Here is a 15367-nt window from a genome sequence, read left to right as displayed (position 1 = left end):
CTGTTGCTGGTATTTTGGCCCATTCCTCCATGCAGATCTCCTCTAGAGCAGTGATGTTTTGGGGCTGTCGCTGGGCAACACGGACTTTCAACTCCCTCCAAAGATTTTCTATGGGGTTGAGATCTGGAGACTGGCTAGGCCACTCCAGGACCTTGAAATGCTTCTTACGAAGCCACTCCTTCGTTGCCCGGGCGGTGTGTTTGGGATCATTGTCATGCTGAAAGACCCAGCCACGTTTCATATTCAATGCCCTTGCTGATGGAAGGAGGTTTTCACTCAAAATCTCACCATACATGGCCCCATTCATTCTTTCCTTTACACGGATCAGTCGTCCTGGTCCCCTTTGCAGAAAAACAGCCCCAAAGCATGATGTTTCCACCCCCATGCTTCACAGTAGGTATGGTGTTCTTTGGATGCAACTCAGCATTCTTTGTCCTCCAAACACGACGAGTTTAGTTTTTTACCAAAAAGTTCTATTTTGGTTTCATCTGACCATATGACATTCTCCCCAATCCTCTTCTGGATCATCCAAATGCACTCTAGCAAACTTCAGATGGGCCTGGACATGTACTGGCTTAAGCAGGGGGACATGTCTGGCACTGCAGGATTTGAGTCCCTGGCGGCGTAGTGTGTTACTGATGGTAGGCTTTGTTACTTTGGTCCCCAGCTCTCTGCAGGTCATTCACTAGGTCCCCCCGTGTGGTTCTGGGATTTTTGCTCACCGTTCTTGTGATCATTTTGACCCCATGGGTGAGATCTTGCGTGGAGCCCCAGATCGAGGGAGATTATCAGTGGTCTTGTATGTCTTCCATTTCCTAATAATTGCTCCCACAGTTGATTTCTTCAAACCAAGCTGCTTACCTATTGCAGATTCAGTCTTCCCAGCCTGGTGCAGGTCTACAATTTGGTTTCTGGTGTCCTTTGACAGCTCTTTGGTCTTGGCCATAGTGGAGTTTGGAGTGTGACTGTTTGAGGTTGTGGACAGGTGTCTTTTATACTGATAACAAGTTCAAACAGGTGCCATTAATACAGGTAACGAGTGGAGGACAGAGGGGCCTCTTAAAGAAGAAGTTACAGGTCTGTGAGAGCCAGAAATCTTGCTTGTTTGTAGGTGACCAAATACTTATTTTCCACCATAATTTGCAAATAAATTCATAAAAAATCCTACAATGTGATTTTCTGGAGAAAAAAAATCTCAATTTGTCTGTCATAGTTGATGTGTACCTATGATGAAAATTACAGGCCTCTCTCATCTTTTTGAAGTGGGAGAACTTGCACAATTGGTGGCTGACTAAATACCTTTTTCCCCCACTGTAAGTGAATCAAAGTAGTTTACTTTTACTTAGATATTCCTGTAGCAATCATGAATTTGAAGATTTTTCTCATTTTGATTTGTGATGCTCTCTTAGAGTTGCATTTACATTTTAGTCATTTAGCAGACGCTCTTATCCAGAGCAACTTACAGTTAGTGAGTGTATACATTTTCATACTGGCCCCCCGTGGGAATCGAACCTACAACCCTGGCATTGCAAACGCCATGCTCTACCAACTGAGCTACAGGGGACTTAAATGAAATGTAATATAATACACCAAACTCATAGACGTACGGTTTCTCTTTAAAAATGTAAGACTGTTGTCTAAACTCAACATTAACAAATGCTGAGGGATGTTGTGTGGGGTGAGGATGACAAAGTGTTTACCACAACTGTAAGCAAACATCCAGCAGAAGGCTAATGTTCTCCCATTGTCATGCTATACCTAACCATGTCTCCCATTGTCATGCTACACCTAACCATGTCTCCCACTGTCATGCTATATCTAAACATATCTCCCATTGTCATGCTATATCTAACCATGTCTCCCATTGTCATGCTACACCTAACCATGTCTCCCATTGTCATGCTATATCTAACCATGTCTCCCATTGTCATGCTACACCTAACCATGTCTCCCATTGTCATGCTATATCTAACCATGTATCCCATTGTCATGCTATACCTAACCATGTCTCCCATTGTCATGCTACACCTAACCATGTCTCCCATTGTCATGCTATATCTAAACATATCTCCCATTGTCATGCTATATCTAACCATGTCTCCCATTGTCATGCTATATCTAACCATGTCTCCCATTGTCATGCTATATCTAACCATGTCTCCCATTGTCATGCTATATCTAACCATGTCTCCCATTGTCATGCTATATCTAACCATGTCTCCCATTGTCATGCTATATCTAACCATGTCTCCCATTGTCATGCTATATCTAACCATGTCTCCCATTGTCATGCTATATCTAACCATGTCTCCCATTGTCATGCTATATCTAACCATGTCTCCCATTGTCATGCTATATCTAACCATGTCTCCCATTGTCATGCTATATCTAACCATGTCTCCCATTGTCATGCTATATCTAACCATGTCTCCCATTGTCATGCTATATCTAACCATGTCTCCCAGAGCCATGCTATATCTAACCATGCCAAGCTTACTCACACTGCCCTATAAGAACATACTATATATTACAGTGGTAGACATCCCTACAACCCCATCCTGACCCCCGCTGTCTCCCCTCCTGCTATCTGTCTCTCTTCCCCAAACCTTTGTTCTGTGGATCAATGAACTGACACTCACACACACACATGCACATGTACACAGACCTGCCCATAGGCACAGACACACACACACACACCCACAGAATCCCCCCTCCCACAACTCACACATACACAAACACACACGCCATGCATCAAAACCCAAATATACAACTTCTCAAATTAAAACATTTTCTCCAGAGTAATTGCAGTGCAAACATCATTCAGGATCCTGCGCTATATATTCCCTCTTCAGCAAATAACTTCTGACAGTCTGCTTCTAAACACGCGCTTGAGACTAGACCAGGGCCTAAAACAGGCTTTTCTATACATGGTATGAACCAGCTGATTCTCTGCTCTGCCCTGCTCTACTCTGCTCTGCTCTACTCTACTCTGCTCTACTCTACTCTACTCTACTCTACTCTACTCTACTCTACTCTACTCTACTCTACTCTACTCTACTCTGCTCTGCTCTACTCTACTCTGCTCTACTCTACTTTATTCTACTCTACTCTGCTCTACTCTACTCTATTATATTCTACTCTACTCTATTCTATTCTACTCTACTTTATTATATTCTACCCTACTCTATTCTATTCTATTCTATTCTACTCTATTATTCTCTACTCTATTATATTCTATTCTATTATATTCTACTTGATTCTATTCTACTCTAATCTACTCTAATCTACTCTAATCTACTCTAATCTACTCTAATCTAGTCTAATCTACTCTATTCTACTCTATTCTATTCTACTCTATTCTACTTTATTCTATTCTACTTTATTATATTCTATTCTACTCGATTCTATTCTATTCTATTCTACTCTATTCTACTCTACTCTACTCTACTCTATTCTATTCTACTCTATTCTATTCTATTCTACTTGATTATATTCTACTCTAATCTACTATAATCTACTCTAATCTACTCTATTCTACTCTATTCTACTCTATTCTACTTTATTCTATTCTACTTTATTCTATTCTACTCTATTCTACTCTATTCTACTCTATTCTATTCTACTTTATTATATTTTATTATATTCTACTCTAATCTAATCTACTCTACTCTACTCTACTCTACTCTACTCTACTCTACTCTACTCTACTCTACTCTATTCTACTCTACTCTACTCTACTCTATTCTATTCTACTCTATTCTACTCTATTCTACTCTATTCTACTCTATTCTATTCTATTCTACTCTATTCTATTCTACTTTATTATATTCTACTCTACTCTACTCTACTCTACTCTATTCTACTCTACTCTACTCTAATCTACTCTACTCTACTCTACTCTACTCTACTCTACTCTACTCTACTCTACTCTACTCTACTCTACTCTACTCTACTCTATTATACTCTACTCTACTCTACTCTACTCTACTCTATTCTACTCTACTCTACTCTACTCTACTCTACTCTACTCTACTCTATTCTATCCTACTCTATTCTACTCTATTCTATTTTATTATACTCTACTCTACTCTATTCTACTCTACTCTACTCTACTCTACTCTACTCTACTCTACTCTACTCTACTCTACTCTACACTACTCTACTCTACTCTACTCTATTCTATTCTATTCTATTCTATTCTACTCTACTCTATTCTATTCTATTCTATTCTACTCTATTCTACTCTATTCTACTTTATTCTATTCTACTCTACTCTACTCTATTCTATTCTATTCTATTCTATTCTATTCTATTCTACTCTACTCTATTCTATTCTATTCTATTCTACTCTATTCTACTCTATTCTACTTTATTCTATTCTACTCTAATCTACTCTATTCTATTCTATTCTGCTCTACTCTACTCTACTCTACTCTGGCTGCTGTTTATATGAACCATCTAATTATCCTCTACTGTACCTGTAGTCTAACCTAGCTACAATTATGACATGTATGGTAGCCACCTTCACCCAACACCTAGCGTCGTCGTCAAGGGGTTCTCTTTGTGTAACAGCTGAGGTGTTGGGTTGACGGTCCGAAGGTCCAAGGCTCAAGCCCCGGTTGGGACTGCCCTCTGACTTTTCTACAATATCAATCATTCTCCTCTCTCTCTCTCTGTCTCCCCAGCATCTAAAGTCTGTCCTCCGTGTGATAACCAACTGAAAGCTGACAACATCATGGAGCATTATTGTGCCAGCGACTTTGGTAAGTGCTATACACACACACAAACACACACACACACACTCAAACACTAACATGTGACAGAGCCTGTTTCTGGGAGCAGCCCTGTGATGTGTGTAGTTAAATGGTGAGACCATGTTTCTAGTTTGACTCCATCCTGTAGATTGTCGTCTCACACACTAACACACACAAACACACACACACACACACACAAATCTCACTCCAGAGACGATGACAGTAATGAGAAACACAATGTTGAGTGCTCACAGCCACAATACAACAGAACCCCGTCACACACACACACACTCTCTCTCACACACACACACACTCACACACACACACACACTCACACACACTCTCTCTCACACGCCACACATGCACACACATTCACGCACTCATGCAAGCACGCACAGACACACAAACACACACACACACACATAGATACCAAACTCTCCCTCACACATACACACACATAAATTGTTAACGACTACATCGGCTAACCGCCACATCACCACCAGATGTAACCGGTGAGGAGAACCATGATAATGATTCCATTACGATATGGGATAAATACAATCACACTGATAGAATGACAACAATATGTCTTGTGTTAGGAAATCCAGTTAGCATGTTGTGTTCAAGCTCAGTTTAAGTGCATTTTGGAACAATTTAATGTAAGTCTTTACTCATTTTGTGCCATGTCGTGTTTTGAATGTTACAGTTCAGGCAATGTCCTGATAATACCGTTCATACAACATTGAGGTAACGTCTCCGTCTCTCATTCCCTGGATGTAATTATGGTCCCAGCAGGACACACTGGGTTGAATGTCCTCTGTTCGCCAAGTCTTTTAGCTGGTCCCTGTAAGACTATAACTCTGAAAAGCGTCTACGTGTAACTCTCCCCGGAACATTGCCAGAGTCTTTAGAGTTGATATTGTTCTGGACTGGCTGCAGTGTGTAGAAATCATGTTGTGTGGGTGTAAATGTAGAGAAAAGCTGCAGGCAGTCTTTGGAGGATTGTGTAAAACTATCCATTAAATTATTATGATAATCATCCCTAGTGACAATCATTTTTCAGAAGAACATAGTGTAGCAACACAATTCTACCAGTCTTTCAGTTTTTGGTACATTTGATCACACAGAATACTGTTATGTGTTAGAGGTTCAAACACAGTCGAACTTACCCCCAAATGTAAGATATTCCCCAATATATATTTGATTAGTCACCAGTTAATATGATACCAGTCATAACTGATATTACTGAGAAGTTACCATGATACCAGCCATAAGTGATATTACTGAGAAGTTAACATGATACCAGCCATATCTTACATTAACTTAACATGATACCAGCCATAACTTACATTACGTCAACATGATACCAGCCGTAAGTGATATTACTGAGAAGTTAATATGATACCAGCCATAACTTACATTAAGTTATCATTATACCAGCCATAACTTACATTAAGTTAACATGATACCAGCCATAACTTACATTAAGTTAATATGATACCAGCCATAACTTACATTAAGTTAATATGATACAAGCCACAACTTACATTAAGTTAACATGACAAAAACACACACTCCTTGTCATCTAGCATGAGGTCACACACACACTCCTTGTCATCTAGCATGAGGTCACACACACACTCCTTGTCATCTATCATCAGGTCACACACACACACAATCTTTGTCATCTAGCATGAGGTCACACTCACGCTCCTTGTCATCTAGCATGAGGTCACACTCACACACACTCCTTGTCATCTAGCATGAGGTCACACGCACACTCCTTGTCATCTATCATCAGGTCACACACACACACAATCTTTGTCATCTAGCATGAGGTCACACTCACGCTCCTTGTCATCTAGCATGAGGTCACACTCACACACACTCCTTGTCATCTAGCATGAGGTCACACACAATCCTTGTCATCTAGCATGAGGTCACACTCACACACACTCCTTGTCATCTAGCATGAGGTCACACACACACACTCCTTGTCATCTAGCATGAGGTCACACTCACACACAATCCTTGTCATCTAGCATGAGGTCACACACACACAAACTCCTTGTCATCTAGCATGAGGTCACACACACACACTCCTTGTCATCTAGCATAAGGTCACACACACACACACTCCTTGTCATCTAGCATGAGGTCACACACACACACACTCCTTGTCATCTAGCATGAGGTCACACTCACACACAATCCTTGTCATCTAGCATGAGGTCACACACACACAAACTCCTTGTCATCTAGCATGAGGTCACACACACACACACACACTCCTTGTCATCTAGCATGAGGTCACACACTCGCACTCCTTGTCATCTAGCATGAGGTCACACACACTCCTTGTCATCTAGCATGGCATGAGGTCACACACACTCCTTGTCATCTAGCATGAGGTCACACACACTCCTTGTCATCTAGCATGATGTCACACACAATCCATGTCGTCTAGCATGAGGTCACACTAACAATCCTTGTCATCTAGCATGAGGTCACACACACTCCTTGTCATCTAGCATGAGGTCACACTCACCCTCCTTGTCATCTAGCATGAGGTCACACACACACACTCCTTGTCATCTAGCATGAGGTCACACACACACTCTTTGTCATCTAGCATGAGGTCACACTCACACACACTCCTTTTCATCTAGCATGAGGTCACACACACTCCTTGTCATCTAGCATGAGGTCACACTCACACACACTCCTTTTCATCTAGCATGAGGTCACACACACTCCTTGTCATCTAGCATGAGGTCACACTCACACACACTCCTTGTCATCTAGCATGAGGTCATTCTCACACACACTCCTTGTCATCTAGCATGAGGTCACACTCACACACAATCCTTGTCATCTAGCATGAGGTCACACTCACACACAATCTTTGTCATCTAGCATGAGGCCACACTCACACACACTCCTTGTCATCTAGCATGAGGTCACACTCACACACACTCCTTGTCATCTAGCATGAGGTCACACTCACACACACTCCTTGTCATCTAGCATGAGGTCACACTCACACACACTCCATGTCATCTAGCTTGAGGTCACACACACACACACTCCTTGTCATCTAGCATGAGGTCACACACACACACTCCTTGTCATCTAGCATGAGGTCACACACACACACACACTCCTTGTCATCTAGAATGAGGTCACACTCACACACATCTAGCATGAGATCACACACACACACAATCCTTGTCATCTAGCATGAGGTCACACACACACACTCCTTGTCATCTAGCATGAGGTCACACACACACACACACTCCTTGTTATCTAGAATGAGGTCACACTCACACACATCTAGCATGAGGTCACACACACACACACAATCCTTGTCATCTAAAATGAGGTAAGAACATAATCATCTAGATATAGCTTTCTGTGTGTTTAATTATGAGATTGAATAATGTTCTGTTGTATATTCCAGGGAGAATAAAATAGAATAGTGGTAGAATAGAGCATGAAATAGCACGACACAATAACTATCTCAGAATGTAATAGGATTGCGTATGAAGGCAGATAGCCAATCAAAGTACACACTCACACACCGGCAATCATAGGAGAGCATTGTTCACTTCAAAAGCATTAACTCTTTAGCTGATTGTTTAGTAGTTAGTTGCGTGAAATCCAGAGATGATTACAGAGGTAAACTTTTTAGAGACTTGGATTGTTTGATTTCGCCAAGAATGATGCAAATATACAGTAGAAATTACAGCATTATTACACAGCATTTTCACACTTGGTGTCAACTTCTGGTAATGCCTCAACATTTCAATTCATTTGTACCTATTTATAAATTACTTGGCTTCAATATATAATCTGAACATCTACGAGATGAATATCCTCATCCTTGCCTGAAACTTGTTTGCTTTTGCAACCTAGCTCAGTAAAAATGACTGCATTGACAATAGCTCAGTGGTCTTAAGTGAGAACGATGATGTTATTTTAAACTAGATTTCAACCACAAATCAATGACAGGATTTCGAGGGCAGGCTGATTTCAAGTAGAATTCGTGTTTCTTGTCAATCAACCAAAATTGGGTGTTGATTTGATGTTACGTCAGGTTTTTACCCGGTGGGCGACTGGATATCCAGTCAGTCATACTGGCAGGAAGCTGCTGACCAAGCAAAGCAGAGACCTGGCTGTGGCCCTGATGGGTGTAACCCTGTTTGGTGTGGTTCTGTATATCCAACACCTGCATGTTAGTGAGGCTGACGTGCTCTCGCCCCAGGAAGTGCTGTTTCTGCTCAAAATGACAGGCCCTCTCTCACTGTCAGACAACTCTTTCAATTCCCTTTTTATTTTCTGTTATTTTGTGCAATGTCTTAGGTCAAATCCTGGCTGGTGGGGCCTTGACACACACACCACACAAATACCCCCCGCCCCCCCCCCCAAACATACTAAGACCCTGTGTATGTCTGTATGTATGAGTCATTATAAAACAGTAGGCAAGGAGGCCAGAAGTAACGTCAATAATCCAGGTGGTTCGGAAACATAACAATGTTTCATTCCAACGTTGGTCCTTCATCCTCAACATGATTCATTTGGCCTGTCAGTGTTTGCTTACATGGAGAATTCCTCTCTGAAACACACACAGACACACACACACACACAGACATAGAGGATGTAGTCTTGTGGCAGTTCCAAGGTAATAGTGGTTAGTTGTGTAGGGGGTAAATTATGAACCTCTAGAGAGGTGTAAAGTACCCCTGTGCTTGGGGCGGGGTCTACCCGTGGTTGTGTGTGTGTGTATGTGTGTGTGTGCATGTGTGTGCCATCAAGGCAATGGCCAGGTCACTTCACAAAACACATGATTAGCTTTCATACACTTTTTGAATGATCAATGGCCAGGTCACAACACAAAACACATGATTAGCTTTCATATACTTTTTGAATGATCAATGGCCAGGTCACAACACAAAACACTTGATTAGCTTTCATATAGTTTTTGAATGATCAATGGCCAGGTCACAACACAAAACACATGATTAGCTTTCATATAGTTGTTGAATGATCAATGGCCAGGTTACAACACAAAACACATGATTAGCTTTCATATATTTTTTGAATGATCAATGGCCAGGTCACAACACAAAACACATGATTAGCTTTCATATATTTTTTGAATGATCAATGGCCAGGTCACAACACAAAACACATGATTAGTTTTCACATAGTTTTTGAATGATCAATGGCCAGGTCACAACACAAAACACATGATTAGCTTTCATATACTTTTTGAATGATCAATGGCCAGGTCACAACACAAAACACATAATTAGCTTTCATATACTTTTTGAATGATCAATGGCCAGGTCACAACACAAAACACATGATTAGCTTTCATATAGTTTTTGAATGATCAATGGCCATGTCACAACACAAAACACATGATTAGCTTTCATATAGTTGTTGAATGATCAATGGCCAGGTCACAACACAAAACACATGATTAGCTTTCATATATTTTTTGAATGATCAATGGCCAGGTCACAACACAAAACACATGATTAGCTTTCATATCGTTTTTGAATGATCAATGGCCAGGTCACAACACAAAACACATGATTAGTTTTCATATAGTTTTTGAATGATCAATGGCCAGGTCACAACACAAAACACATGATTAGCTTTCATATAGTTTTTGAATGATCAAGTCCAATGTTGGGCTGATTCGATTAGCTAGCTAAATGGATGAATGATTTGCTAGCTAAAGGGATGGATGATTTGCTAGCTAAAGGGATGGATGATTTGCTAGCTAAAGGGATGGATGATTAGCTAGCTAAAGGGATGGATGATTAGCTAGCTAAAGGGATGGATGATTTGCTAGCTAAAGGGATGGATGATTAGCTAGGTAAAGGGATGGATGATTTGCTAGCTAAAGGATGAATGATTAGCTAGCTAAAGGGATGGATGATTAGCTAGCTAAAGGATGGATGATTTCTGGGATGTTTTTTTTTTGAGGATTTAACTTGTCTTTGTTTACTCCGCTATAGATTCAAACAAGTTAAATAAATATAAAATAATAAATATCTTAAAGGCAAAAATACCATCAGGATGTTCATCTGAAATAAAAATGCAAGTCACTGATCCAATTTCTGATCTCAATCTTTCTCCCCTCCCTCTCCACCTCTCTCTCTCTTAATCACTTTATCTCCTCCCTCTCCACCTCTCTCTCTCTTAATCACTTTCTCCTTCCTCCCTCTCCACTTCTCTCCTTGCTCACTCTCTCCTTCCTCTCTCCCCCCCCCCCCCCAGCTATCAAGATGAAGATCAAAGAGGTAAAGAAAGAGAATGGCGACCGTAAACTCATCGCCGCCCAGAAGAAGAAGAAGGTGTTCAAGATGGGTGTCCTGCGTAAGAAGGACTTGAAAAAGCTGACGCTGTACATTAAGAATGGAGCCAACTGCCCCTGTGCTCAGCTGGACAACCTTGGCAGTAACTTCCTCATCATGGGCCGGAAGGTGGACCAGCAGCTGCTGCTCATGTCCATCCACAAATGGGAGAAGAAGAGTACAGAGTTGAAGTTCGCCATCAAGTACATGAAGAGTCAGCAGTGTCCCACCTATCATACTGTCTTCCAGTGACTTTAGTGATACAACTATCACAACCCTACTCCCAGTCTTCCCCAGTTGTCTCCCGCTATCCCCCTCTCCCCTCTATCCTTCCAGTCAGTTGTCTCCCCCTCTCCCCTCTATCCTTCCAGTCAGTTGTCTCCCCCTCTCCCCCTCTCCCCTTTATCCTTCCAGTCAGTTGTCTCCCCCTCTCCCCTCTATCCTTCCAGTCAGTTGTCTCCCTCTCTCCCCTCTATTCTTCGTTTCAGTTGTCTCTCCCTCTCCCCATCTCCCCTCTATCCTTCCAGTCAGTTGTCTCCCCCTCTCCCCTCTATCCTTCCAGTCAGTTGTCTCCCCCTCTCCCCTCTATCCTTCCAGTCAGTTGTCTCCCCCTCTCCCCTCTATCCTTCTAGTCAGTTGTCTCCCCCTCTCCCCTCTATCCTTCTAGTCAGTTGTCTCCCCCTCTCCCCTCTATCCTTCCAGTCAGTTGTCTCTCCCTCTCCCCCTCTCCCCTCTATCCTTCCAGTCAGTTGTCTCCACCTCTTCCCTTTATCCTTCCAGTCAGTTGTCTCCCCCTCTTCCCTCTATCCTTCCAGTCAGTTGTCTCCCCCTCTCCCCTCTATTCTTCCTTTCAGTTGTCTCTCCCTCTCCCCATCTCCCCTCTATTCTTCCTTTCAGTTGTCTCTCCCTCTCCCCATCTCCCCTCTGTCCTTCCAGTCAGTTGTCTCCCCCTCTCCCCTCTATCCATCCAGTCAGTTGTCTCCCCCTCTCCACCTCTTCCCTTTATCCTTCCAGTCAGTTGTCTCCCCCTCTCCCCTCTATCCTTCTAGTCAGTTGTCTCCCCCTCTCCCCTCTATCCTTCCAGTCAGTTGTCTCTCCCTCTCCCCATCTCCCCTCTATCCATCCAGTCAGTTGTCTCCCCCTCTCCCCTCTATCCTTCCAGTCAGTTGTCTCCCCCTCTCCCCTCTATCCTTCCAGTCAGTTGTCTCCCCCTCTCCCCCTCTCCCCTTTATCCTTCCAGTCAGTTGTCTCCCCCTCTCCCCTTTATCCTTCCAGTCAGTTGTCTCCCCCTCTCCCCTCTATCCTTCCAGTCAGTTGTCTCCCCCTCTCCCCTCTGTCCTTCCAGTCAGTTGTCTCCACCTCTCCCCCTCTCCCCTTTATCCTTCCAATCAGTTGTCTCCCCCTCTCCCCTCTATCCATCCAGTCAGTTGTCTCTCCCTCTCCACCTCTCCCCTCTGTCCTTCCAGTCAGTTGTCTCCACCTCTCCCCTCTGTCCTTCCAGTCAGTTGTCTCCACCTCTCCCCTCTGTCCTTCCAGTCAGTTGTCTCTCCCTCTCCACCTCTCCCCTCTGTCCTTCCAGTCAGTTGTCTCCACCTCTCCCCTCTGTCCTTCCAGTCAGTTGTCTCCCCCTCTTCCCTCTATCCTTCCAGTCAGTTGTCTCCACCTCTCCCCTCTGTCCTTCCAGTCAGTTGTCTCCACCTCTCCCCTCTGTCCTTCCAGTCAGTTGTCTCCACCTCTCCCCTCTGTCCTTTCAGTCAGTTGTCTCCCCCTCTCCCCTCCGTCCTTCCAGTCAGTTGTCTCCACCTCTCCCCTCTGTCCTTTCAGTCAGTTGTCTCCCCCTCTCCCCTCCGTCCTTCCAGTCAGTTGTCTCCACCTCTCCCCTCTATCCTTCCAGTCAGATGTCTCCCGCTCTCCCCACTCTCCCGAGTGGTGCAGCAGTCTAAGGCACTGCTTCTCAGTGCTTGAGGCGTCACTACAGACCCCCTGGATCGATTCCAGGCTGTATCACAACCGGCCGTGTTTGGGAGTTCCATAGGGCGCCGCACAATTTGGCCCAGCGTCGTCCGGGTTTGGCCGGTGTAGGCCGTCATTGTAAATGCCTAGTTAAATAAAGGTTAAATAAAAAATCCTTCCCGTCTTCCCCAGATGTCTCCCCCTCTCCCCTCTATCCTTCCAGTCAGTTGTCTCCCCCTCTATCCTTCCAGTGTCCTACCTATCATACTGTTTTCCAGTGACACCATAGAGATGTATCCTTCATCTCTCATAAATGCCACTTATATCCTATTAGTATCAGATTAGCCTTCCCATCTAGCCTGGTCCCAGATCTGTTTGTGCTCTTCCCAACTCCATTGATGTTCAAGCCAAAATTACAATGAGACAGAGGGAGCTGGGCATGATAGCACAAACAGACTGGCACTCAGGCTACTTCCCACCTGGCTATCTATCCCTCAGTCTCCCCCAGTGCCTCTCCCAAGTCTCCCCCAGTCTCTCTCCCAAGTCTCCCTCAGTCTCGCCCAAGTCTCCCTTAGTCTCTACCAAGTCTCCCCAGTCTCTCTGCCAAATATCCCGCAGTCTCTACCAAGTCTCCCCCAGCCTCTCTCCCTAGTCTCCCTCAGTCTCTACCAAGTCTCCCCCAGTCTCTCTCCCAAGTCTCCCCCAGTCTCTACCAAGTCTCCCCCAGTCTCTCTACCAAGTCTTCCCAGTCTCTCTACCAAGTCTCCCCCAGTCTCTCTACCAAGTCTCCCCCAGTCTCTCTACCAAGTCTCCCCCAGTCTCTCTACCAACTCTCCCCCAGTCTCTCTACCAAGTCTCCTCCAGTCTCTCTCCCAAATCTCCCCCAGTCTCACTCCCAAGTCTCCCCCAGTCTCTCTCCCAAGTCTCCCCCAGTCTTACCCCAGTCTCCCACATATGTTCTAGCAAACACCCTCCAGACCCCTCACCTTGTTTCCTAGCCCAAACATTTAGCCTTTCTGTGGCCCAATATCTTTCCTGCTCCCCACCTACCCTCCGCCCATAGCCTATTCCAATAACTCATTACCTATCCCCTACCCTACAGTAGCACCTTCTCTGTCTGTTATACCTGCCCTGAGAGCCCCAAAGAATCCCTGACTTTCTAACAGATAGCTCGCTGATATTTTTCTACTCATTTTATTTCCTGTTTTTGAGATGGCTACTACAGATTTTTGATACAGGGGTGCTGGTGTTACTGACCCACCATATTGGGGTCAGCGTTTATCATACACAAAGCGACAGGATCCTCCAAGACACTATACAATTCTTATATCCTATAAATAAAACAATCACATGTATATTTTACAGCATTCCATTTATCATTATGACAATAGCAGAGGAACATAGTAAAAATGATGGTATGACTTGGCACAGATTGCAGTAGTGCTTGCAGTGTGGTGCTTTGAATTATTTTGTAATTCTTCAAGAGAACACAGTCGTTAGAGTAGAGCAAGCTTCAAGATTTGATGAATGAGAGGGAGTTTATGATTGTGAGAAAAAGGGGTAAGAGAAAATTCGCTATACAGTATGTGTAAAATTGGAGTAAAAGGTTATGCCCTTAGCAATCTGTTTGTGAGTTCAGTAGACACTGAAACAGACAAGCTCCATGTGGAACCCCATAGACATCTTATTTGAATGTTCTGCTCATAATCATGACTGAGCTCGATCAGGCATTTTTTGAAAACACAGAGGTTGCAAAATTATTTTAACTTTCCCAATAATCCCGGGTTTTCCAGAAATACTGATCAAATTCACAAATGTCCTTCTGAATCCAGGAATCTTCCAACCAGGATTTCCAGAAAAACTGGGCATTTTCAGAGTACTAGGGGATGTCATGCCAGGATAGACCAAAACTATTTTGGGTTTCTCAGTTTGTTCTTGCAATTCTCTTATAAAAACTTAATTGGAGGAAGGATGTTTGAAATGCTTTTAACATTTGAATGATATATATTTTTTTTAATCATGATGCAAGTGGCCATTTTAGGCCCTTTTTAGACCTTCATGCCTCCTGTAAGACCCTATGACCTGTGAAACATACACGATACAGAAAACAAATTGTTGTCATTATACTCCTTATAGTGTGCTATAGCATATGGAGATTGTCTAGATTCTGAAATACAATTTGTCACATTCATTTATTCAACATTAAAAATATGAATATCCCTTTAGATTTTGTTCATTTTAAGACATATTGTTTGGAACAATATACTCTACATAACATTTCCAGAGTGG

At 43.2% G+C, this 15367-nt stretch overlaps 1 protein-coding gene across 1 annotated transcript; it reads left to right on the top strand.

Moving 5' to 3' along the window:
- Positions 1–4685: 4685 nt before the first annotated feature.
- Positions 4686–11377, top strand: LOC311118826 (secreted frizzled-related protein 1-like; the record flags this gene model as incomplete). Its single annotated transcript, XM_084193606.1, has 2 exons — positions 4686–4763; positions 11049–11377. Coding segments are annotated over 2 exons (407 nt in total), but the record flags the coding sequence as incomplete, so codon positions are not given.
- Between the last annotated feature and the right edge of the window lie 3990 nt (positions 11378–15367).

This window comes from Coregonus lavaretus (genome assembly GCF_964263955.1).
Source record: "Coregonus lavaretus genome assembly, contig: HAP1_SCAFFOLD_8885, whole genome shotgun sequence".
Lineage (NCBI taxonomy): Eukaryota > Metazoa > Chordata > Actinopteri > Salmoniformes > Salmonidae > Coregonus > Coregonus lavaretus.
The sequence above is the reverse complement of the archived record's forward strand: the minus strand, read 5'-3'. Positions and strand labels throughout refer to the sequence as shown.